This window comes from Acomys russatus, chromosome 27 (genome assembly GCF_903995435.1).
Source record: "Acomys russatus chromosome 27, mAcoRus1.1, whole genome shotgun sequence".
NCBI lineage: Eukaryota > Metazoa > Chordata > Mammalia > Rodentia > Muridae > Acomys > Acomys russatus.
This window is the reverse complement of record NC_067163.1, coordinates 15842139-15868874: the sequence shown is the minus strand read 5'-3', so window position 1 is coordinate 15868874 and position 26736 is coordinate 15842139. Positions and strand designations below refer to the sequence as shown.

General features: G+C 42.8%; 1 protein-coding gene across 1 annotated transcript in view; it reads left to right on the top strand.

Moving 5' to 3' along the window:
• Positions 1-26736, top strand: part of Adam9 (ADAM metallopeptidase domain 9) — a 68310-nt gene that overhangs the window by 17139 nt on the left and 24435 nt on the right. Inside the window, exons 6-16 of the mRNA XM_051170031.1 lie at positions 919-1114; positions 2313-2378; positions 4450-4521; positions 5498-5667; positions 6380-6461; positions 7322-7455; positions 12253-12424; positions 14565-14657; positions 15515-15710; positions 20486-20591; positions 24679-24862. Of these exons, the coding sequence (XP_051025988.1) occupies positions 919-1114; positions 2313-2378; positions 4450-4521; positions 5498-5667; positions 6380-6461; positions 7322-7455; positions 12253-12424; positions 14565-14657; positions 15515-15710; positions 20486-20591; positions 24679-24862 (1471 nt within the window). The remainder of the gene's footprint in view (positions 1-918; positions 1115-2312; positions 2379-4449; positions 4522-5497; positions 5668-6379; positions 6462-7321; positions 7456-12252; positions 12425-14564; positions 14658-15514; positions 15711-20485; positions 20592-24678; positions 24863-26736) is intronic.

Genomic DNA, 26736 nt, shown 5'->3' with positions numbered 1-26736 from the left:
GCCTGTTTTCTTTCTAACTTTCTGTCTTTACCTCTCCTCTGCATTCCAAGTTGAATCATTTGGTGTTTAACAAAGTTGAATTCTCCTCTGAGATTACTAAAGATCTTTCCACCCAGGCTTCAGATATTCTTGGAATATTTGTTTAGAAAAATCTTAGTAATTGCTCATTTGAAATGCTCAATGGGATTTCTTTTTTCTTTTCTTTTCTTTCTTTTTTTTTTTTTGAGATTACAAAAAATTTGCTATTTGAAACAAAATGCATTTTAAATTCCTAGAGCACTTTGTAAAATTTTCTCCTGTATTATTTCATGCAAGTCTCACAGTGACAGAAAAAGGTCTTATTATTGTCATATTCAGATAAGCGAACAAGGTTTAAAGAAGTCCTTGTCACATACCAGTTGAAGTTATAGTGATGTTGTAGGCTGTGGAGCTGTCCTGGTTTGTTGACTGCATGATCTGTTGAACTAAGAGATACTGCGTTTCATCTCAAATCAGCTATAAATGATGTCTCCCACTGTCCTCACTCGAGAAACAGCTCTTACTAAATGGTTGCTATGTGCCAGGCCGCAGTCTCAGTATCTTATGCACATTAAATAATGTAATGAGAACGATTCTATGTAGATTGTATACCAAGGCAAAGGATAAATGGCCTGCTGAGAGTCTCTGGGCAAGCAGAAAACATATTGTGGGGTAAAATCCTGGTGCCGGGTACCAGGTGCCCGCCTTCCCTGTCAGCTGCTCATGTTGGAGCTAAGTAAGTGGAGGGTCAAAGTTGACATTCACGTTGGCTGGATGCTAAAGCCTGTGTGGTTTTTCTTTCTCATGTGCTGTAGCTTCTTTCTTAGAAACTGGGACTTACATTGAGTTTCTGATCCTTTTCATGTATCTTGACAATGGTTTGTGTCACACACCTTCTAGAGGATTGCTGCATTTTGAGAACGCCAGCTTTGGGATTGAACCTCTGTACAATAGCTCTCACTTTGAACACATCTTTTACCCCATGGATGATGTGCAGCAAGAACCGCTGAGATGTGGAGTTTCTAACAGGGATGCAGAGAAGGGAGCCACAGAGGGTGAGGAGGAAGAGCATCCGAGTGTGACTCAGCTGCTGCGGGTAAGGAGCATAGCATTCTCGGGGCTCAGGCACTAAAGCGGGGATTGCTGTCTTTCCCCAGCTCTATGCCATGTATTCATCAGAACCAGGCTATGAGAAGGGGAGCAGCATGTGCTTCTGGAGACCGAGAGGAGAGCTCGAATCTGAAGCAGTGAAATCCTATTAAGTGTCTCTGTGTAGACATTGCCCTCTGGCTCGGACAGCAGGGGGCGCTCTACTTAGATGCTTCAAGCTCTAGGTTCGAGAGAAAGAGAGGGCTGGGGGAGGGAAGGAGAGAAGGCAGGGTAGAGGGGGAGGGAGAGGTATATATTTGGATTTAAGATAATTATACCTTGCTCTAGGGGAGGCAGAGACAGTTGGATCACTGTGAGTTTGAGCCTAGCCTGGTCTACAAAGTGAGCCCAGGGCAGCCAAGGCTACACAGAGAAACCTTGTCTTGAGAAACAACAAACAAACAAACAAACAAAAAAGAAAATTATACTTTGGATAGCATTCAAGGATACTCAGGGCCCTGCTTTTGAGGCTTCTTGAGGAGGGTGAGCTGGATAGCTCAGGGTGTGGGGCTCTTAGGCAGCTATGGCTTCCAGGGTGAGCTTCACCCAGCTACAGTGCTCCTCTTCCTCCACGAGTGACACGGTGCCCCATGCTGGACAAGGCAGTTTTGTTTTTTTGAGATTAAGAGGCGTGTACTGGCGTAAGGCATATTTTAAATCAGCTGACACCTGACCATGAAATTACTTCATCACCTTTTCTGCCCCATACTCGTTAACTGAGCTGTTAAGTGTTTGCTCAACCTGTTTTGTATGTATTTCTATAAAAAGGAGATAACTAGGCCGTGTTTTCACACCGGTGACCCTGCTCCATCCTCTTCTCTCGGGTTTCAGCAGGTGTCTTTCTTTCTGTATTAGCATTGTAGTCAAGTTTCCATTAAAAGGTGTATATCTATGTGTTTTAGTTTAAAAAAAACCCCCAGCAATTCTACTGCTTCAAAGACATGGATAACCCATTTTATCTTTACAGCTTTTCTCTTGTTAATACAAATAACAGCTAACACTTTTTGTTTTGTTGACATAGGTATCCTAAGTGAAACAACCGATAGTGTTTTACAGATGTGAAATCAATGGGTAGATTAGGTCTGATCATTACGCATACAGAAGGTGTCTGGTCCCGTAACAAACTTCTGCTTGTGTTTTTACAGAGAAGAAGAGCTGTGCTCCCGCAGACCCGCTACGTGGAGCTGTTCATCGTTGTAGACAAGGAAAGGGTAGGAATTGCTTTTTTCCCTTTTCATGAAAAAGCAGTTGAGAAGTAACTTATGAAGGAAATCCAAAACATGGTAAATAGTTACCTTGACTTAAGGGGTAATTTCAAAACAAAAATAGCACATTTATTGGTTGATTGATTGATTGATTGGTTGATTGGTTGCTTGACAGGGTCCTGCTATGTCTTGAGCTCCTAATCTTCCTGCCCGAGTCTCCTGAGTGCTGGAATCATGGGTGTGCACTCATGCCCCCTTAGCTTCTTCTGTAACCCTGAATGGGACAGCGTACCCCTGTTCTTTGTAGTGGCTGTCTTAGGCTGTATTTGGCACTTAGTCACTCAGGTCTTGAGAGCTTCTCAGATTTCTTAACAGGCTGTGGCTATAAACCGGGGCAGTTGGATGCAGCCACATGAGGTTGCTTTAGTTTGTGATGCTCCAGAGGATGTGTTCCTCGCTCTAGAGACCAGGTCTGGGTCCTGGCATGCCTTAGAAGAAGCACTTATGTTTTCAGGGTACAGGACAACACCAGGGCACTTTCTATATTTGTTCTTAAAGACTGAGCTATTTGTTCTACTGCATTCTTTTCAGCTACTACAGGATCATCAGTTTCCTATGTGGCTCCTAAATAATGTAGCATATAGATTATTGGAAATGTTCTGGGTGACTTTTACTATTTATAGGAACTATTTGATCAGCAGGCCTTTTCCTATAAGTCGTAGAGAACATTTTGAAGATCATTTTTCCTGGTTTCAAGAGTCCCTCCCGTATTGTATGTAGGTTGGTAGAAGGCCTGGTTAGTGAGAGCTGCACTGGTGGTAGAAGGCCACGCAAGGGAAGGTGAGCCGGTGTGAACCCAGCTAGCTCCAGCCGCGCCAGGAAAATCGTGTGGAATGTTTTGGACGAGTGGCACAAGTAGAGACTGAAAGTATTTTTTTCTATTATTCCCTCCAGATAGACGGGTTATGTTCATATAGAAAAATGGTTCAGGATAAAAGTGGCTCCATTTCCGCCAAGCTCTGTTAAATGCAGGATCTTGCTGAGCAGATACAACCGCAGATTCTGTTGTTAAGACCTTTGTCATGGAGTGAAGTCACAAGCTCTGTAAGATTTTCTTTTTGTTAGCAAGTAGGTTGTGTAAAATAACATTAAAATAGACATGCTAATTTAGCCAGCTATAAGAGAAAGGCGCATAAAATATTTGGTTTAACATAGTCAAATTTCTATATATCTCTATTTTCTAACCACATATAACTTTTGAGCTCTGGACTAATCTCTCATTGTTACTTTAGAGTAGGGGCTAGAAATAGTTTACTGTTGGTATCATTAGTCTGAGAAATAAAAGATTAGGACATCTACTAGTTTTTCTTTCTTTTTTCTAAGCATTCTGTTTAGGAGTATACCTTCAGAGTACTTTGCATTAAAATCGGTGAAAATAACATTAAGAAGAAATTTTGTTCTAAACTTACATGCATTTGAAGAAAACTAGGACTTCAACGCATCTCTGTATTATTGTGCCTTATTATTATTATTTTTTATTTATCACTTAAGCATGTCCCTTAGTATATTAATTACATTGTTTCTATGATAAAGCACCCTGACCAAGGCAACTTACAGAACAAGGATTCTATTTTGGTTTATGGTTTCTGAGGGTTAGATCCATGTTGGTGGGGACAGCATGGTAGCAGGTGGCAGGCATGGTGGCTGAAGTTAAGGGCTGAGAGCTCACATCTTAACCAGGAGAGCAAACAGAGCAAACTGGAAGTGGTGGGAGGGGAAGGATTTTACTTACAAAGCTAGTCCCCAGTGACATACTTCCTCCAGAAAGTCCCCACCTCCCAACCTCCCCAAACAGTGCTTTTGTCTGAGGACCAAGTGTTCAAATGCCCCAGACTACGGGAGACATTTCTAATTCAGAATACCACACTGAAACTCATCCATTTCAAATGCTGGTAAATGTCTAGATGCCCCCATCTTTGGTTCAGAAGAAGTCCTTGGACTTTTCAGTGTAGGGATTACATGCATCTTTCCTGTTTCGTTGCTCTGTGATCATGGTTTTCTTCTTACGTCTTTTCAGTATGACATGATGGGAAGAAACCAGACTGCTGTGAGAGAAGAGATGATTCGCTTAGCAAACTACCTGGATAGTGTAAGTTGTTTTCTTTCTCTGTGCTGCCCTCCCACAGTCTCAGAGCTCTGGCCATCAGATGGATAAATATTTGTTCTGTAACTTTTAAAATATTGTTTAAAAGGAAAACAAATGTAGGAAGACTCTGAAAAGACCAGGAGATTTCATATCAGCATCTGTCTTATCTTCAGAGTAGACAGGGAGTGGGGGGTCAGGTGGGGAGGGTGGGGAAGGGGCTCTGATGTTTATTAAAGCACTTTTGCTTTTCTTAATTGAAAGAATAGGTTGGTTTTTTTTTCCCTTGGTTTTTCGAGACAGGGTTTCTCTGTGTAGCCTTGGCTGTCTTGGACTCACTTTGTAGAGTGTAGAGTTCGAGAGGGCCTCGAACTCACAGAGATCCGCTTGCCTCTGCCTCCTTGGAGTGCTGGGATTACAGGTGTGTGCCACCGCAGCTGGCTCTAAGAATAGTATTTTTAATAATGCTGCTGTGTGTCTCCAAAGTTTAAAGGTTCCATCATCTTTCTGTAGTGTCACTCTGAGACAGGAAAATAAAAAACCCTTTATCACATGGGCCAGTAGCAACATTCAAGATCCAGATCACTGCAGTGTGATAAGTAGACTACAAATAAGGAAAGTTTTATAATGAAACTTACTTAAAACTTTTAACTTCCTGTGTTTGTCAGGTTTTACAGTGGGAATTAAACGTAGCTTGAATCTTAGTTCTTTGTCCTTGTGGGTGAAGTTTAGATTTTCGTTCTGGGGGAGGCAATTCTGTTTTTAATTATATTGGTTACGTTCCTTCATAAATATTTCCCCCCCCACTGGGTGTGGTACCATACATCTATAATCCTAGGACTCGGTGATGAAGCAGAAGGTCAGGAGTTCAAGGTCATCCTTAGCAGCACCGAAAATTCAAGGCCAGCGTGAACTTGACACCCTGTTCTAGTCACCACCCCCGTTTCTTCTTACATTCTTAGTATTTCTGTTTTCTCTTTAGATGTATATCATGTTAAACATTCGAATCGTGCTAGTTGGACTAGAAATTTGGACAGATAGAAACCCGATCAATATAATTGGAGGTGCTGGCGATGTGTTGGGCAACTTCGTACAGTGGCGGGAGAAGTTTCTCATACCACGTCGGCGACATGACAGTGCTCAGTTGATTTTGTAAGTAGCTTTAAAAAAACGATATGAGTGAAATGATCAGAAAAATGACTTTGGCTACTTTTGTTGCAGTGGTGTATTCTCTTATGTGTAGAAGCATTTGTGTCTGACTCATCCTTGTCTTCACCCCATGTCTTTCTGCTTTCTTTGCTTTGTTACAGCATATTTTACAGTTATTTTTTTGTGAAAGATTATATGGAAAGGAAAAAAAATTGGTTTCTTGCTGAAAACATTTTCACATAATCAGCATAGAGTTTAAAGGCCATCTCAATTTGAGCTCTGAGTTTTGCTTTTTTAGGTTTTTTAACTATCTTTGACTACTTAGTTAGGTGTAAAATTCTGGGCTTATTTCTTTTTACAAATTTGAAGGAAATCCCTTGTGAATATATTTATTGTGCTGCTCTCCTCAACAACATTTGTTGAATGAATAAATATAATACATTTTTAGAAATATTTTTAACCAGAAGGTAATTAACACCAAGAAAATACCCAATCTTGGCTGGTGTACATAAAGGCATCATGTATATGAAAAATTTTAAAAGATTATATTTGTAATACTAACTTCATGCTCACTAGATAAAATGCTATTTATCTTTGTCACTTTTCTTCCAGTGTCTATAGGTTTTGTCAATGTGGTTAAGATTACCTAAATAAATAGGACCAATAAGTTTCTCTTTCCTCCAAGTACATTTTATAATTTTGCATTTTCATTTAGGAAGAAAGGCTTTGGTGGGACTGCAGGAATGGCATTTGTAGGAACAGTATGTTCACGGAGCCACGCAGGTGGGATTAATGTGGTATGTTGTTCCTTACGTGCAATTTTGGATATAGGCATTAGGACCATCTCCACCACTTGTTGACTTTGTACTCCTTCCCCAGATCCTTACAGCAGTATTTGTACATTGTGAAGGACACAGCAAGAGTAGCAGCTGTGTTCTTTCCTAGAGACTAGGTCAAGTTTTTAATATTTATTATATGTTAATCTATTCCAGTTTTCTTTTATGTTTCTGTGATAAACACCATGACAAAAATGAACTTAGAGGTGGAAAGGGTTTATTTGGCTTATGGTTCAACAAATATATTTGGCATATATTTGCATCACTTAGGGATGTCAGGTCAAGAGCTCAGAGCAGGAGCTTGAAGCAGCAACTACACAGGAATGATGTGTACCTGTTCTCTGGCTTATGTTTGGATAGCTTTCTTATGCAGCCCAGGACCACCTGCTAAGGGGTGGGACCTGCCCACAGTGGGCTTGGCCCTCTGAGATCCAATGACATTTGTCAGTAGAAAGAAATACATTGAAGATATGTCTGATCCAGGCAGTTCTTCAGTTGAAGTGCCCTTCTTTCCAGGTGTGTCAAAACGACAACAAAATTAGCCAGGATATTATTATTATTTTTTTATGAACGATGCAACAGGCTCCATTTCAAAGAACTCAGCTTGTTTTTTTCATAAGCTATAGGGCATGATCTGCCGGTGCTGGATTATCAGTGCATGAGTCATTCCAGGTTCCTATGAGTGAACAAACGCGTAAAGGCTGACACGGATGCTGCTGGGTCAACATGAAGTCAGCCTTGTAGTGGATACATTGCCTTGGACAAAAAAGTAACCTGCCCAAGAAAACACTTTCTAATTGCACTTTCCTGTATTTTTTCAGTTTGGGCAAATCACCGTGGAGACATTTGCATCTATTGTTGCTCACGAGTTGGGACATAACCTTGGAATGAACCATGATGACGGGAGAGAGTGTTTCTGTGGAGCAAAGAGCTGCATCATGAACTCAGGGGCATCGTGAGTAACTGAGCCTTTTCTACCTCAGTTTGACTGTGTAGATCCATATTTCTCCTATTTATTTACTTATTATTTGTGTGTGTGTGTGTGTGTGTGTGTGTGTGACTGTGTGTATGCCTCTATAGGGAAATAATACTTGTGTGTAGGAACCCAGGAGGCCAGAACAGGGCATCAGATCCCCTGGAGTTGGAGTCACAGACAGTTGTGAGCTGCTCCATGTAGGTGCTGGAAACTGAATCTGGGTCTTCCAGAAGAAGAGCAAGTTCTGCTAACTGCTTCCTCACCTCTCCAGCCCCAGAGCAGCATTTCATAAGTCTGATGTCTGTATTTTTAAAATAGGAAACCTTGTTTGTTGTTCTCTGAAATATACCAGTGAGAGATGCATTTTTTAATTAAGTCATACCAGAGAGCTTTGCAGGTTCCATTTGTTAGTATACTCTTCTGCAATGAAGCTAATGAAAAAAAGAATATGAGAACACGAACAAACTTCTAGGTAGCGTCAGTGCTCTTTCCGGTAGACAGAAGGGCTCGGAGAACAACTGCCTGATGAACCCTCGCTCAGACCAGCCGTTCTCCTGGTTCTGCCTCCTGAGTGCTGGGACTGTAAGCATCTGATATATATATATATATGTGTGTGTGTGTGTGTGTGTGTGTGTGTGTGTGTGTGTGTGTATAACTTTTCACTCTTTAAGCACTCCCTCCCAACACAGTTCCCTCCTAGCTTTATGTCATCATCCCTCTCCTCTTAAAAAAAATACATGGAATCCAACTAGTGTTGCCTCTGGAGCATAGGCAGCCTACCGACTGCCTCACCTTAGAAGCAAATGATTGTTCGTCCCCTAGATGCCATTACCCACAGTAGCTCCTAAGCTAGGTGTGCAGAAGCCTTGTGAACTCTTGCTCCTTTTGTATTGGAATCCTGACTGGCTTTTGGATTGTGCATGCAACCCAGCTGCTATTAGTTCGTGAGAGCAATAGCCACATCATATCCAAAAGACTGTTTCATAGTACTCCGTCTCTTCCTCCTTTTTTCCCCCCATTTTTTGAGACAGGGTTTCTCTGTGTTAACCTTGGCTGCCCTGGACTCACTTTGTAGACCAGGCTGGCCTTGAACTCACAGCGATCACCTGCCTCTGCCTCCCGAGTGCTGAGATTAAAGGCGTGCACCACCACGTCTGGACCCAAGCTTTTCTTTACCTGAAACTTGCTGCATGCCAGCTGGCCTTGAACTCTGATCTGCTTGCCTCTGTCTCTAGGGATTAAAGGCGTGTCTATATTCCAGCCAGGAGAGAATCTTTGCCGGCCATAAGTCTGACAGAGGATTAAAAACAGTCAGGAAACCAAGTGACCCAACTAAGAAAAAGGGTATAGATCTAAACAGAGTTTTCAAAAGAGGAAATAAAAATGGCTAAGAAAAAGGTGTCCAACATTCTTAGCCATTAGGGAAATGTAAATGAATATAGAAACAGTTTAACTTCAGGAATTCTCACCTGTCAGTTATTGACCTTATTTTATGAATGATTAGGATCTCATTCAGAACATTTTTACCTGTGGCTATAGCTTAAACTGTATTCCCAACTCTTTTTATTTTTTATTTTATTTTATTTTTCAAGACAGGGTTTCTCTGTGTAACCCTGGCTGTCCTGGACTCATTTTGTAGAACAGGCTGGCCTCGAACACAGTGATCCACCTGCCTCTGCCCTCCGAGTGCTGAGATTAAAGATGTGTGCCACCACCTCCTGGCTTGTATTCCCTACTTTTTCCTCTAGTAGTGTCTGAATTTCAGGTGTTACACTGAGGTTCTTCATTTGGAGTTGAGTTTTGTGCAGGGTGAGTGATAAAGATTCAGTTTCTGTCCACTACACATGGTAACTCAGTGTCCCCAGCACCATGTATCGAAGATGACGTGTTTTGTCAGAAGACAGATGGCCATATTGTGTATGTAGAGAGGGGACCTTGTGCCTGGCATCTACTCTATTGCATTAACCTCCATTCTGCTTTTGTGTCAGTACCCTGCCAGCCTTACTACGATGGCTCTGCAGTGTAACCTGAAGTTGAGTATGCCAACTCCTCCAGAAGCATTAGTTTTGCTAAGGATGCTTTGACTATCTGGTAATGTTTGTGCTTTGATGTGACTGTTAAGACTGATTTTTCTGATTCTGTGAAGACCGTCACTGGAACTTTGGCTGGGATTACACTGAGTCTGTAGCTTGATTTTGGTAGCTGTTTTCACAACGTGACTCTTCCAGTCCACGAGCAGGACACGTCTTTTCATCTTACAGCGTCTCCTTCAGTTTCCTTCTTCAGCGCTGCAAAGTTTTCATTATAGACGAGTTTCACATAATTGTTTAGGGTTATTCTAAGGTATTTTATCTTATATATTGAGGCTATTGTTAATGAGGTTGTTTACATGATTTTTTTTCTCAGTATGGTTGTCACTGATATATAGGAAGGCTGTTGTTTTTTGTATATTTATTTTGTATCCTTCCACTTTGCTGAAAGTGTTCATCAGCTTTAAGAGTTTTCAGACGGAAGCCGGTTGGTGGTGACAGCACACACCTTTAGTCCCAGCAAAGTGAGTTTCATGACAGTCAGAGCTCCACAAAACAACCGGATCTTAAAAACAGCAGCAGCAGCAGCAGCAGCAGCAGCAGCAGCAGCAGCAGCAGCAGCAGCAGCAGCAACAACAAGAGTTTCAAAGGGAGTCTTTAGGGTCTCCGAGGCATAGAAGCATGTCATCTGCAAATAGGGGTTCTTCGATTTTTCTTCCTTTCCTGTTCGCATCTCTTTTATTTGCTCCTCTGATTGTCTTGGCTAAGGTTTCTATTACTGTGATAAAACACCGTGACCAAAAGCACCTAGCGGAGGAAAGGGCTTATTTTAGTTCCCCGGTTCACATCACAGTCCATCACTTAGGGAAGCCAGGGCAGGAAGCTGGAGGCAGGAGCTGAAGCAGAGGCCGCGGAAGATGCTGCTTACAGGCTTGCTTGGCATGGCTTGCTGGGCATGATTTCTGTTCTTTTTTTTTTTTTTTTTTAAAGAAATTATTAGTTTTTGAATTTATAATATAATTACATCATTTATCCCTTGCCTTTCCTGCCCTCCAGACCTTCCTTCATTTTTAATGCCTGTAGAACAAGCTTCTCCTCCTTTGTCATCGTAGTCTGTGATGTATGATGTCATGTGTATCTTGGAATTCCCATGCTACCTGTTTATTATTTTGTTTTTGCACTTAGTGAATTGTCTCGGGCTCAGGCATTCTGTCTTTGTTTTGATTCCTTTTATTTCGGAGACTTCCCAGTGAGTTGTTTTTGTTTCTGTTTTTTTAATTTGACTTACTATGCTTTTTGCTTCCAGCGTTTCAGGTTAATTTTTTCCTCAGTATTTCTATTTCTTTGTTGATTTCTCCTTTCCTATCATCCCTTGCTTTTATTATTTCATTCAGCTGTTTGTCTCTTTGAACATAGTTACAGTCATTTCTCTTTATAGGGTTTCATGTCACTAACTCTCTCTTAGGTGTCATTGCTCAAGTTTAAAGACTTTTGAGGAGTTGTGTGTCCTGTTTTTTTTTCCATGTTTATTATCCATGTACAGCCCTGAGGATTGCGTATCTGGGGTTATTTTATTGCTTGGTTCACTTATTTTTATCAGCTCCATTCTTCCTGTTGAAGTAACTCTAGTCTTTAATGGGACTTGGATATGATAGAGTTGAGCATATAGTTAAGAAAATAATTCCTCAGTCCAGGGGCTCAGGTGCCTGGTATAGAGGTTTTTTGGTTTTTTTTTTGAGACAGGGTTTCTCTGTGTAGTCTTGGCTATCCTGGACTCATTTTTTTGTAGACCAGGCTGGCCTTGAACTCACTGCGAGTGAAGTATTTTTTAAAAAGATGCATTTATTGGTTTTTGTTTTGGCATTTGCTGGCATGTACATCCATGCACTACATGAGCAGTGCTAGTAGAGACCAGAAGAGAGCATCAGATCTCCTGGAACTAGAGTTACAAGTGGTTGTGGACCACCTTGTGGTGCTGGGAATTGAACCCAGGTCCCCTGTCAGAGCAGCCAGTGCTCTTAACCACTGAGCCATCTCTCCAGCCCCTGAAGTAGAGCAGCCATAGGTGTTTGAGATTGCTACTGTTCACACACTGTACTACCAGTGAGTCAGCTGACCACAGTGACTGTGAGGCATCTGTGCTGGAATGACCCAGTTGTGTTTTCTTCTCATGGCTCATACTGTGTGTGCTGGGGGAGGGGAGGGTAAGCACATCACACTGCAGATAACAGGACTGGGAAAAACACATATATAGCATTTTAGAAAAATAAAACTCAATTCTGAATGAGACCAGGTGAGTTTTTAAGGTCTCTATAGATTGGAAGGATTCTGATTTTTGTATCAGTGTATTAACAAGTGATGTGCTTGCAAAATATTCCCATGGAGGACAGTGTAGTGTAACGTCAGTGGTGAGCTATGGGGTTACTGCAGTGATTCCTGTATTATTAGCAATCTATGTTTTCCTTTTTGCCTGCTGTTTATTTTCTTTTCTTTCTTTCTTTTTTTTTTTTGGTTTTTCGAAACAGGGTTTCTCCGTGTTAGCCTTGGTTGTCCTGGAGTCACTTTATAGACCAGGCTGGCCTCGAACTCACAGTGGTCCACCTGCCTCTGCCTCCCGAAATTAAAGGCATGCGCCACCACCGCCCAGCCAGAATTCACTTCTTATTGGTTAAAGGTATGGCTAAGAACTTTCATGGTAAGCGATGATGATGATGACGTGAGATCTTTCTCTTACTGTGTGTTGTAGAGGTTCCAGAAACTTCAGCAGTTGCAGTGCAGAGGACTTTGAGAAATTAACTCTGAACAAGGGAGGAAGCTGCCTCCTTAATATTCCGAAGCCTGACGAAGCTTACAGCGCGCCCTCCTGTGGTAATAAGCTGGTGGACCCCGGGGAAGAGTGTGACTGTGGCACACCAGAGGTCAGTTTTCCAGTTGTGCTTTGTGAAATTGCCATGAGGGTGCGAAAGTCAAGCCTTTGGTTTTGGACACCTGGCAGAGGAGCAAGTATGGGCTTTGGTGGTGAAGTGAGGGTTGCTGTCGTCTTATGTGGCTTTGTTTCTGGGACCGGTCCACTCCTGGGAGCTGAACTCATGATGACATGACTTGAGGCAAGCACTATGGTCCCCATCCCCGCATCCCCTTTCTAAAAATTTTACTTACCTGACTTATTTTTATTGTAGCTGTTGGATTATTCATTACACAACTGGTCATTTCTTTAAGTTCTTTTAGGACCTTTCTGGTCTTGCATTGAAGAAGTATGTGCTCAGCTGGACTCATTAGCTAAGTGAATTGCAGCTGATTCATCCTTCCAGCATCCATCAGTATCAGACTTCTTCCTCCTTAAAACACGGTGTCCCTCCACCTTCACTGTCACTGCTGTCGAGCCACATTGCTCTCAGAATACCCATTTAACCCTGTCCCCGTGGACTGCCGTTAGATTTGGGACACGCTTGTTCAGATGTAAGGCCTACTGTGTTATTCTCAGTGTTTTTCCTTGCCTGACCACACTTGGTCTTGAAAGCCTGCCTCTATCCTAAGAGAAAATTGCTTTCTACTCTTATGTAAGCGATGTAGTCCATGACCAGTTAAGGCCTTTGGATTCTCCTGACCTGAGAGGAAATTTCTTATCCCTGGAAGTAAGGGCTTCGTTAGGTAGTTTATGGCCCTTTGGCATGGGGAGGGAGAGACGTTATCACCCCAAGAGTTTTCACTTTAATTAATATATATATCTATATGTGCACATGTACATATTATATGTAATTTTAGATAAACATACAATATAGTCCCTATGCCTTTTCCAAACATCCTTCATGTTATGAATCTCCCCTCACTTCCCGTCCTTCTGTTTTGCCCTCCTTCATGCTCCCCAATCAACCCACCCCATTTCCTTACGGTTTTACTGTGCATGTCCCCGGTGGCTAAGGCCGTTGAGCAGGCGTCCATGGATGTATTTGCCATCTGTGTATCTGCGTATGTTCAACCCTGTACCTTCATTTGAAAAATGGTATTTGTTACTGAGTTCTCTCTTACTTGTCTTGGATACGTATCTTTTCTTAGATACTTGATTTGTAAATGTCCGCGTAATAGTTCTCCTATAGTAACGTACAGTGTCTTAGAAGCACGGAGCTTTGATTTTGATGAAAGCCATTTGTCACTTTGTGCTTTTATAGCTAATGCTGTGGCTGCTCCCACATTGTACAGATTTTTTTTTCTAGAAGTTTTATAGTTTTAGGCTTTATATTTAGTTCCATGAGCCATCTTGACTTAGGGTGTGAGTGTGTGTGTGTATTTTAAAGTATAGGTTGTAGCTCATTGGCTATAATTTTTGTTATGTGATAGAAATGATAATGACCCTGATTTGATCAGTGTACATCGACTATATGAAATATTATACTGTCATAGATATGTAAAATTATTACATATTAGTTAAAAAGAAAAGTTAGTTTTAGAATTATGTTACGCAATTCTTATAGTTACACAAGAGGCTGCAGAATAGCACTCCCTGCCAGCCTCCCCTAGTGGTGACGGCTTATAAGGATACAGCACATTTATAGGATGTTAAAATTGCTGTATTCATATAGGTGTCTGTAGGTGGGAAATGTAACTGCGGAGGCCCAGAGCATGGTGACAGAAGCCAGGAAAATTGCTGCTCAGTATAGTGTGTGTGCTTAGCATGCACAGGGCACCGAGGCTCATCCTCACATCTTACCCCACAGAAAAGGAATAAAGGAATAGTTTGCCTATCCAGAAAAAGCCATCCCATGAGCAGTGGGACCCTGAGCAGGAAGGGAAAAATGTCCATGGTTATCAGCTTTGCTGTGGTCCTGCAGAATTCATGCATCAAAGCTGTACCCTCAGTGAAGCTGCACTTGGCAACGGGCTCTCTGAGGAAATCATTAGGCTTGCAGCTAAAGAGGCTGATGTGTCTTGAAGTACAGCTATGGCTGGCGATGGCTAGGTCAGAGTGACATTGCAGGCAGGAAAAGAACTTTAGTAATGGCCACTACTGTGCTACTGTCAAGGACTCATTTCTTTATTGGTGTCATTTTCTGTTTGCAGGAATGTGAGTTGGACCCCTGCTGTGAAGGAAGCACTTGTAAGCTCAAGTCATTTGCTGAATGCGCATACGGAGACTGTTGTAGGGACTGCCAGGCAAGGAGTTCTCCCTCCCAGGAGCAAGTCACAGAAGGGAAATTGATCCGTGGCAATGTGTCTTCTGAGATCTTGCATACCATTTTTATCTATGATCGTTTTATATTTCCTCCCACTTCTGCGCATTTAAACTACACTGTTTATGATGAGGGGCCTGTTGAGTTGGTTTGTTTGTTTTGGGCACTGGGGATTAAATCTAAGGCTCTGTGCTTGTGGAGGGGGGTGGGGGTGGGGGCTAAACACTCGACCAATGAGCTCTGTTCCCATCTTTTATTTTCCTGATTTCTTTTTTCAAGTAACATACATCTGTTAGAAAAGCTTTAAAAAATACCAAAGTACACACTGTAGAAACTTAGGGGTTGGGGAGCTAATTGATAAAGAGGACCTGAATTTGATCCCCAGAACCCCTTAGAAACAACCCCCAAACCGCAAGCCATGGTGGCTTTGCTTGTGATCCTGGCACAGAACTGGAGCTCTCATCTTGCTAGGCTGACTGGCCAGATGAGCTGCAGTATGTGGCCGCACCAGCAAGCGCTTGCCCACCTCGTCATCTCTCCAGCCCCAAACCCATTCTTCCCGCTAACGTTGATTTCAAGGGAGCATTGTCATCCTCCTTCAGACTGCTTCTGCAGTGTTCCCTGTGTGTTTTTATTTAATTTGCATTCCTTTTGTTTACCTATGAGGTTTCTTTTTCACTTTATAATATTTATGAATTGCTCATTTGGACTTTGTTCACTCTTGTGTTGGGCGAGTTAATCTTTGTTGTTGGAACCTTTATACACACACTGTGGTTTCAAGTTTGATCAACTTGTGGAGAGCACCCCGATTCCTGTTTAACTGGAATCTCGTTACCTTAGTTCCTTCCAGGTGGCTCTATGTGCAGAGGAAAAACCAGTGAATGCGATGTCCCCGAGTACTGCAACGGCTCCTCCCAGTTCTGCCCGCCCGATGTCTTCATTCAGAACGGATATCCTTGCCAGAACAGCAAAGCCTACTGCTACAACGGCATGTGCCAGTATTACGACGCGCAGTGTCAAGTCATCTTCGGTTCAAGTAAGATATGTATGATCCATTGGTTTGATCTCATCATCTCTTTGCTGTAGATTTCTAAAGAGAGAAACGTTATTGATGAGGTTCTTCTTCCTCCAGTGACACTCGTGGTCAAGAATTTTGTGTGTCTAATCTGTAGGTCTTTGTGCTGTCCCTCTTCCCACTTTGCGTAACACATAGTATGTATTTACACGCACACGCACACGCACAGAGACAGTAGGTATGAGGACTGTCCCTAGAACCGCACACATGCAAGATAAGCGCACTACTGCTCAGCTGTCTTCTCAGCCTCCAGTTTTCTGGTTTTAATAATATAGGCTGTATGGATCTGACATTTCATTAATTATTTAAAATGTCCTTGTGATCCATCTATATTGATACATTTACATCCAGTTTATTAGAGTATTCATTAGTTAAGGGGGCCCTGATTAGTTTCTTATTTGTGTGTGTTTGAAGTGTGTCTTTGTGTATGGGAGTGCGTGTATGTGAATGCAGCTGGCCCTTGAGCTTTTGGGATTCTTCTGTCTTCACATCCCCTTCCCATACAGGAGAAGTTATAGGTGTGAACTGCTTTATGTGGCCTCTGGGATTTGAACTCAGGACCAAACACTTGCACGACAAAGTACTTCATCCACTAAGCCATCCTCCCTGTCCTTAGTTTCTAGTTTTTATGTTGATGGGTACGTAGTATACGCTCTCAGGGTTTTTTGTTTAAAGTTTTCACTTTATGAAAGGTATATTGTAGACTAAAAGGTAAAAGTTTTATGTAATTTTACTATGAAAGTTAAAGTCAGTTTCTGTCCCACACTCCCATCCTTTGAAATACTGTTTACCTTTTGCAGCTTATTTTTTACTTTTTATTCATATATTCATTTCTATTTGGGACAGGGTCTTGCCATGTAGTCAGGCTGGCCTTGGACTTTCAGTTCTCTGTCTGTCTCAGCCAAGTGCTATGTATTTGGCACCATGCCCAGCACCTCCAAGTTTCTTGACAGCCTCTTTGTAATGCTACTCTTTTATTTTTAAGATTTATTGTATTCTATGTGTATGAGTTTTGCCTGCAAGTATGTATGTGCATGCCTAGTGCCTGTAGAAGTCAGAAGGCATGGATTCCCAGGCACTAGAGAGAAACCGGGTGTGAATTACCGTGTGGGTGCTGGGAACCAAACCCACGTCCTCTGCAAGCATCATAACTGCATCTAACCACTGAGCCACCTCTCTAGCTCCTACGTTTTTATTTTTATGGAAGATGAGAATCGATTTTTGTTTTTTGTCTTCATTCAACCCTTGACAACTCATAGCCATACACACAATAATTTTCTATTCTTCTTTCTTCATCATAGGATAACTGTAGTTTTCAGAGCACTGTCGGCTGTATCTCATAGCAGCCATGTCAATGCTGTCCTCATCTGAACTGTGAAGGCCTAATTGATTTTCTGCCCTTCTGTCTCTCCAGAGTCAGTCATTCTCATTCTCCCCCTCCCCCCATTCCTCCCTGTCTGGCTTCCTGCCTCTAGATCTCTCCTTTCACTGAGTTTGCTGAGTATTTACATTAACTGAATGGCACATAGCTAAGCACCATTCTGAAGTGGTCTTGAAGCGGGTACAGGCATTGGCCGCTCTGCTGATTTCAGTCCGTTTAAAGGGATCTAAGCAGGACGTCTCTGTCTTTTCAGTTTCGACTTCTTCTTTGTGTTGTTTGGGTTCTCTAGAGAAATAGAGGTGAAGGAATACATAAATGCACGTGTGCGCGCATGCACAGACACAGGCACACACGCACACAGAGGCATGCATGCGCACACACAGGCACGCGCACACACACACACAGAGGCATGCACGCACACAGAGGATAGATTCACTCCTGCAGTTCTGCTGTCAGTAGAGCTGATAATGTCGTTCTGTTCAGGGATGGCAGGCTCGGGACCCAGAAGGAGCTGGTGTCCCAGCTCAGTTCCAATGGTAGGAACATTACAGGTGTCGCAGCCTCTTACTGGTCAGTGTAAGATTTCTCATTAGAAGCATCCATGAGAGCAGCCTGCTGTCTTCATGTTGCTCAGTTAAGCATGAGCTTCATCCAGAAGTGCTCTTACAAGTTCAAAGTCTAAGTCGTACGTCACAGAGTGAAGAGAGGGTAGAAACTAGGGACATTTCATCACAGTTACAGTCATAATAAAATAAGAAGACATACCAATGGCAGCTGCAGTTCTCAGGTCTGTAACTGTGCTTCCTGCTCTCTAGTCTCCATTACACTGTCACGGTGCCCGTTCTGTATTCCCTTTGCCATCAGTAAGTGCCTTAGATGGTCAGAGCTCCCAACCTGGTGGAGTGACCCAAGCATTCACCCCTGAAGGGCCTGGGCAACGTGTGGCTTTGCTGGCTTTGGTTGTGACAGGATGTGATAAATACTTAGAAAATTCCTATGTTCCAGGCCTGCTCTACTTCCATGTAGGGTTCTGGACGTATCATCCAGCCACTTGCAAAGCCTTTCTCTGTTCGTTCAGAATCATGAGGAGCCTAGCATAACCGAGGGTGTGGTTAAGTTCCAGTCCAGCAGAGTCATTATTCACTAGCTAGTGGAAGAATTTCTTCTTTGGACACTCAGACCTCTAAGCTATCAAAGCATGAAGTCATAGGAACAGGAAGCAGATTTTTGTTAGTGAGTCACTCAGGGCATGTTGCTAAATGTTGCTACTCCCATTTGCACCCCTTAATACATGTACAGTGAGTTGTGGTTGTCATTGGTTGGACTTGCCTGAAGAAAATTAACACCATCTGACTTGCGTTGCCACGAAGTATCTTGTGCAGTTTCACTACTCTATGCCATTCTAGTAAAAACAAAATACTGTACTTAGTGGTCTAGTCAGGCCTGCAATCCCAGCCACCAAGGAAGCTGAGGCAGGAGGATTGCAAGTTTAAGACTTGCCTGGGCTACAGAATGAGTTCAAGGCCAGCCTGTGCAACTTAGTGAAGCCCTGTCTCAAATGGTAAAAGCGGCTCAGTGGTGGAGCCCTTACCTAGTGTGCACAGGGCCCTGACTTCGGTCAGCAGTGGTGTATATGTGCGGGGTCACAAAGTGCTGTCCCTTCTGTGATGGAAAGGGAATAGTGTACCCTGGTACCCAGCTGCTGGCTGGCCCTCCAGGAAATAGTGCCATATCAGAGACTCAGTGTGTTTGCGTGATGACAGAGGTGGCTGCCCGCAGTTCACAGAAGGCGCTTTCCTGTCTGTTGATTATTTTGACCCAAACACCTTAGTTGGTCATAATCACGTATTTATCCATCCCTCCTTCCAAGCAAAGTGAACAACAAAATGTCCTATGGGGTGTTCCGGAAAGAGTCCCCAGCTCTGCAGCTGTTTACGTTTGGGTGATGCTTCCACAGCACTCTGTAAAATGCTTTGTTGTTCTCCTATGTCAACTCTTGGTTCCCAGAGTGGTCATAGGATTTGGAAGACAGCGGACGTGGGGTTGTCGTGCCTTCCGCTGCCTTCACTTTGGTTGTTCATGATGCTAGGATGTTCCTGTCCCCTGCTTTGTGCTGTGCTGTACCCTCGGGTGCTGAGCATGACTGAGTCCCCTTGGGAGAGGTGTCGCTTTTCAGCACGTTTGCCCAGACTGCAGCAGCTGGTCACTGATACTGATGATCTGTACAAAAAGCCTTCCTAGAGTCTGTCCTCCCATCATGCTCGCCTTTCTTTATCCTTGAGTCAACAGGAGCAGCAGGCCGGTTTGACTCAGTCTCTTCCTGCGTGTTATCTGGAAAGTTCGGAACTCCCTGTTCCAATGAGGACGAGGACAGGAACGTTGTGTGACATTTCTCGGGGGCAGGTTTCTGGGTATTTCTCCTTGTTTGCCCCTTTCCTCTGTGTTTTACATCCTTTCATTCACATCCATCTTCATGAAAACTTGCTTAGCCTTGCACCAGGCTTGTGAGGTAGGCAAGGGAATCTTCCTTTAGGAAGGAGGAAGGACTGACAATTTGACTTGGAAATACTGACAAGCGCTTTTAGGTGAGAATCATTTTTAGAAGAGAAAAATGAAACTAATGATATAAAACATTTAAGAAAATGAGAGTGGGTTAATCCTTTGTCACACGGTGAAGGTCTCACTCTATCTAACACAAGCATCCATGTACAATAAAGGCCACCTGGCAGTATCTGCTGTAACCGGAGCAGTGGCGGGTATGTGAGAGCAGGGTGTGTGCCCTGCAAAGCTGTATCCCTACTGCGTGAACTGTTGTGTAGTTTAGGTTCCTGATTTCAGAGGGATTCAGTCCATATTTGCTCGGCCCATGAACATATGAAAGGGCATTGTAGGGATGGGACTGTGTGACAGAGAACCTTCACTATCTCATGGTGGACAGAGACAGGATGGGAAGGATTCAGGAGAGGGCCAAGGCACGATAGATAATAGCTTCAAGGGTACTTACCCGCACCCTCCCTCCCCAGTGACCTGTCTAGAAGATCAGACACACTCAGCGGGATTTATAATTTCTCTTTCTCAGTCCAGTCCAATCAACAGTGCTAGCCATCTGATGTGCATGGGTCAATTGTAATGACTATTTAATGGTATTTGTTATAGAATTTGAGTACTTGAGTCTGGGCTTTTATGTGCAATCTGTGTGCCTTAGTTTTATATATTTTTGCTCAGCTGTATGTGTAAGGCAGAACTTAGAAGCATGCAGGTTGTACATACAGATGTGTGACGAGCCATGGGGAATACTGCTGTGTCCAAGTAAAACTGCCCTAACCTTTTCTCTTTTAAACGTTGAATGTTGCAGAAGCTAAGGCTGCCCCAAGAGACTGCTTCATTGAAGTGAATTCTAAAGGTGACCGATTTGGCAACTGTGGCTTCTCCGGCAGTGAGTACAAGAAGTGTGCCACTGGGTAAGTGGAGATGAGGGTGCAGAGGGCTGTGAACAAGGGACCAGTCGCCTCTGAAGTCTTTTGTCCCTGCTCCCATGACTTCTGCCTTTCTCCTGCTTCAAATGCTTAGCTTCTTATGTATAACATGCACAGCAAGGCTTCAGAGAGACGGTGTGGGGAGCAGACCTGGAGCCGTAGCTCTTCCCATTGCACCTCATTGTCGGATCTGGCTGTTTTGTTTATCTGTGAGCCACACCGTCATCTTCCTTCAGCAAAGCATTCTCTGTCTCATGCCTACTCACAGGACACCTGCAGTGTTAGTTGGCTCTCTCATTATTTCTTTTTCAGCCTTATATGAATTTAAAATGATGAGGTAAACCGAGCCTGGCAACGTGGTTTTCATCTCCTCGACACATAGAGTAGATGGAGAGAGCTAATTCTAGCACGTTGTTCTCTGACCTACACACATGCATTGTGACATTCCTGGGCAGGGGCTTGCATGTTTAGGGAATACGTGCGTATAAACACATAAATATATGTAAGATAAAGAAACATAAAAACTTAATTTTATAATTAGTGTTTGCTTATTATAAAAGTTAGTAGTATAATTCCAATGTATTTCCTCCTGTTTTGTGTTTGTGCTCCACATGTACCCACACGGGTATTTAACTCAGTGAGAATGGTTCTGCAGTACTGTGTGCTGCCACTAGTTGAGCTCATTGGCTTGTGGAAGGTGGTGTTGGCTAAGATCCACCATCAGCATGACTACTGTGGCATATGTTGTCTCCTTGCCCCTTAACTCTGTCTGCAGAAGTGTTTGGTTAAACCAATGACTTCGTCACTGTCCTCTTGGTGTGACAAGACACCATCACCAAGGCAGCTTATAAAATAAAGAGTTTATTGGGGCTTGCAGTTTCAGAGAGTGAATCTGTGACTGTCGTGGCGGGGAGCATGGCAGCAGGCAGGCAGGCAAGGTGCTGCAGCAGTAAGCTGAGAGCTTACATCTAATGACGGGGAAAGTGAGACTGGATCTGGCGTGTGCTTTTGAAACCTCAAAGTCTACACCTCCTTCAACAAGGCCAATACCCCAGTCCTTCTCAAACAGTTCCACCGACTGGGGACCAAGCGTTTGACTACAGGAGTGTATGGGGCCGTTCTCATTCAGATCACCTCACTGTCTGACCGTTTTCTTTTTCCTTAGATTTGTGAAGAATGTCCTTCTTTATAAACTTATTTTCCCCTTCTTTCCCACATCTTGTCCCCCTTCCTCCATTAGCCATCTCTGTGAGGTACTTCAGCGACACTAGCCTCCTTGTGACATTTTGCCACAGTAGCTCTGTACATGTTGTTACTCCATTGCCTGGCCAGTGCTGGTCATTCTTCAAACTTCAGCTCCAGTGACTTTCTTATGGAAACCTTCTTCCGCCTCGCTAACAGCATGTACTCTTTATAGGCGCTCCAAGTGCCGGCTACCTCTTCCTTATGAACTTGATGTGCTCTATTTTCATCATGGCTCCTAACTGTCCTAGTCACTGTTCTTTTGCTGTGAAGAGACACCATGACAACAGAAACTCATAAAAGGAAGTATTTATGGGGGCCGGCTTACAGTTTTAGAGATGTAGTCCATTATCATGGCAGAGATCATGGTGGCACACATGACTCTGGAGCAAGAGCTGAGAGCTGCAACCTGGTCTGCAGGCAGAGAGGGAGACACTGCAATTGCCATGGCCTTATGAGAAATCAAAACCCATCCCTAGTGACACACCTTCTCCAGCAAGGCCACACCTCTTAATCCTTCTAATCCTTTCCAATTGTGCTACTCTCTGGTACCCAGCATGATTTTCCTATTGACTCATGAGTTACTGAAAAATCGCTTTCTTGTTTAATTTTACAGAGAAGACTTGGAACTGGGGAGATGGCTCTGTCTATACAGTGCTTACTGTGCAAGACCTGAGTTCATTTCCCCAGCACTATATAAAAAAAAGTTATAACAGTGCATACCAATAATCCCAGAGCTGGGGACACAGATAGATCCCCAGGGCTCATTGACTAGCCTGTGTGGCAAATAAGTGAGCTCCAGACTTAGTGAGAGACCTTTTATCAAGAAATAAAGGGCGGAGCAATTGAGGAAGACATCCAGTGTTGACTTCTAGCTTCCACATTTGTACACACAGGGTATATACCGCATGTGCGTGCTTGCACACCACATGTGCACACCCAACAAATAAGTCTGAGATAATTAAAAAAAGAATCCGTCCTGCGTGCCCTGCTCCTCTTGTGTATCATGACCCAGCACTGGCTTGTGGAGACCCCAAGTGTCATCCTCAGTTGTTGCACATGTTGGGGTATATTCATTGTTGGTTAATTGTCTTAATCAAGTGTTTACATGACTTTTGGGCTGTTTAATGCACTTGCCTCTTCCCTGGCTCCTTTTGAGTTCTATAAACCTTTATGTCACACATTTTCAATTGGTAACATTTCAGGATTAAGTCCTCTTAATGAATCACTGTTTGTATTGTCATCGCATTTTCAGTATCCCTTCTGGAATATTCTTTTGTGGCGTTTGCCATAGTGTCACTTTATCACTTGCTTGTCACCTCTCCTTACTAGACTAGGCTTGGTGACACATTTCCTTGTGGTTAGCATAATTCCTGGAGTATAGTGGCCTGTATTTGTTGAGTGAATGAGTGAAAGCACAGGTGGCTCCAGAAACATATTAATGGATTGGAAATGAGTATAATTGATGGAATTGAGCTGAGATGAAATGCTAGGGGTAAGGAGACTAAAACAAACCTGAGGGCAGTTTGGTGGACTGAACATACTCCTTTTTTGTTTGTGTTTTTGAGAACGGGTCTTGCTTCATAGCCAAGGCTGGCCTGAGACTACTAACATGTAGGCATATACCATCCTACCTGACACACTTCCTTGTTTTTAGCCATGCTTGGTTTCATGGCTTCCTGATTATCTTGTTGAAGATATTGAAACTTACTTACCATCCCTGAGAAGCGCATCTGAGAACTTTGACAATACTACAGGGCTAGTTAGCGCAGGGGTTAAGAGTGCACATTTGGGCTGCGCATGGTGGCGCACGCCTTTAAACCCAGCACGTGGGAGGCAGAGGCAGGTATGGATCTCTGAGTTTGAGGCCAGCCTGGTCTACATAGTGAGTTCCAGGACAGCCAGGGCTACACAGAGAAACCTTGTCTCAAAACACACACACACACACACACACACACACACACAAACACACACACACACACACACACACAAAACAAAAACAAAAACAAAAAACAAAACCAAAAACCGATAAAACGAAACAAAATGAAAGTGCACATTTGAAGTTAGCATCTATAAGTTTGAATCCTGTTTCGACCACTTCAGGGCTCTGACTCTGGTCAGAGTATTTCCTCTTCACCTGAGACACCTCCCCTCACTGCTGTGAGGCCAAGTGCACTGGTGGGCCGTGTGCTACCTGTTTGCTCATAACATTTGTCATACTATCCTCACATCCAGAGATCTTAGTTTATCCTTTCTGTGTGTGCCATACATGTACATGTGTGTGTGTGTGTGTATGTATGTGTGTATGTGTGTGTGTGTGTATCTATGTGGACATCTACAAACTTTAGCTTTCACTTTCAGTACATAGACTGTATTCCTTTAAGGCTTTTGCATATTTACTTGGCATTTGTTTATTCAACACTTAGGCCTTATTTCCTGTGAAGTCCCATTTATAAAACACCATATCTGTCAACAGCTTGGTTAGTTAGAGTATCCTGAGCCTGTTTGTGCCTCTGGGTTAATAGTGTCATGGGGCTTACCTGCCCACGCTCCTTTAATCTAGTGTGAGCTCAGGGTCTGGCAGCCCGTTGGCTTATGGTGCTTGCATATGCGCGGAAACACCTTCGCACTGCTTGCCACCCTACCCACATTTTAGCTGCCGCTCACCTCTTCTCTCCCGTGCTGCAGTTAGGGAGAGCCATGTTCACTTTCTGTTGAGATTTCCTCTAGCCAAAGAAACAGCAAACGTGTCTACATATATACTTAAAAACGTCTTTTTGTGTCCGCCGGATGCAGTTTTTGTGTTCACATTGTTTCTCTTGCTCGGTAGGAACGCTCTGTGCGGCAAGCTGCAGTGTGAGAATGTCCAGGACATGCCCGTGTTTGGGATAGTGCCAGCCATCATTCAGACTCCGAGCCGGGGCACCAAGTGCTGGGGTGTGGATTTCCAGCTTGGCTCAGATGTTCCAGACCCAGGGATGGTGAACGAAGGGACAAAATGTGATACTGGAAAGGTAACCTAAACGTTTTCTATTTACAAACAAAAACAACCTAAAAAATTGTTATACAAAGTTGGTGGCTGGCCTCCTCTTTCTGTGGAGGGGAACAGTCTATATCTGTGGTAGCAATTCTAGAAAAGGTAAAGCCACTGGGAAGACACTTGGGAACAACTCTAATTGTGCCACCTGTGTATCCCCACAGGGACTCTGATGTCTTCCATATTGTAATGATCGTACATGTTTCTTTGTCCTATGAATGTGCTATAATTTGTCAGCCAGATTGCCCCTTCTGGGAAACCTAGGTGATTTCCACAATTCTTGGGATGGGTACTCAACTTCCTGGATTTTGTGAGCATCTGGGTCAGGGATGTCATGGTGCTAGGCCTGCCCGTGTTCCTTGAACTGAGCATGAGCACAGGGTTTGGCAGCCGCTGCTTCTGTATGAGTGGACGATCAGGGCTTTTATTTTTCTCTAAAATGTTTGCTGTGACAGATAAAGTGATAATCACCAAACATGCCTTTCTCTTTTCTCAAGATTCAGCAAAAGAGATGGCAACGTGGTGTGTGTGTGTGTGTGTGTGTGTGTGTGTGTGTGTGTGTGTGTGTTTGCAAAGACTATAATCTTATAACGTGGTATTTGATAACTATACAGCCTGGGCTTTCAAATTCTTAATGTGTTAAAGCTTTAGAGACAGAAACAGTTTAGTCTGTAGTACTGTCCTATTTTACTTTCTCATGTAAATTTCATTTACACCAGGAATGTTATATTTGTGTAAATTTCTTGGCAATTATATTTTAGTTGTAGGTTTTATCTGTTATTAATTTAAATGCCCCTTTGCTCTATTTTAATGTTTTTATGATAAATTTTCCTTAGTTGATATTATGCTTACTTGAGTCATGATTGAATTATGTAATAGGGTTAAAATTTTTAATCAAAATCTTCAGTGATGGGGCTGGAGAGATGGCTCAGAAGTTAAGAGCTCTGTCTGCTCTTCCAGAGATCCTGTGTTCAATTCCCAGCAACCACATGGTAGCTCACAACTATGTATAATGAGATCTATTTCCTTCTTCTGGCATATAGGCACACATGTAGGCAGAATGTTGTATACATAATAAATAAATCCTTTAAAAAATCTTCAGTGACTTTTTATTTAAGTGTGTGCCTTGGGTAGTTTGATGTATTTCGCCCTCTAAATTTTTCCTCCTTTGGAAGAATTATTTTATATAAAAGTATTACATTTTAATTATTATAAATATTGTACAAAACAAAAAAAGCAAGTCATTCCTTTTCCCCAGCTCACTTCTGAGGTGAGCCACTGTCAGCAGGGTTGCATAACTGTGCAGTTCTCTTTTGGGGCATGTACAAACCTCACACATTCTGAGAAAACAAAACCACATCAGACTTTTAGTGAAGTCCTGACGTGTGGTTACCCGCAGCACATGGCAGATCCTCTAGGTCTGCAGGAAAGCCCGCTTCATTTCATTTTAACCTCAGCAGTTGTTTAAGCACACAGTACATTTCCTGGTCTATAGTTTGTTTGTTTAGCTAGTACTAAAGAGTATCTACACTTAATCTCTCTACTTCTTTGACACTTCTGTAGGATAGTTCGTTACATTTTTTAAAAAAAATTTATTTATTATGTATACAATGTTCTGCCTGCACATACATCTGCAGGCCAGAAGAGGGAACCAGATCTCATTATAGATTGTTGCTGGGCCCTCAGGACCTCTAGATGAGCAGTCAGTGCTCTTAACCTCTGAGACATCTCTCCAGCCCCAGTTTTTTTTTTTTTTAATTAAGCGATATATACATTTATTTACTTAAATTTTTACTTTTTTGCATATGCATATTTAAATTTTGATATGAACTGCTAAGTTACCTTTTACGT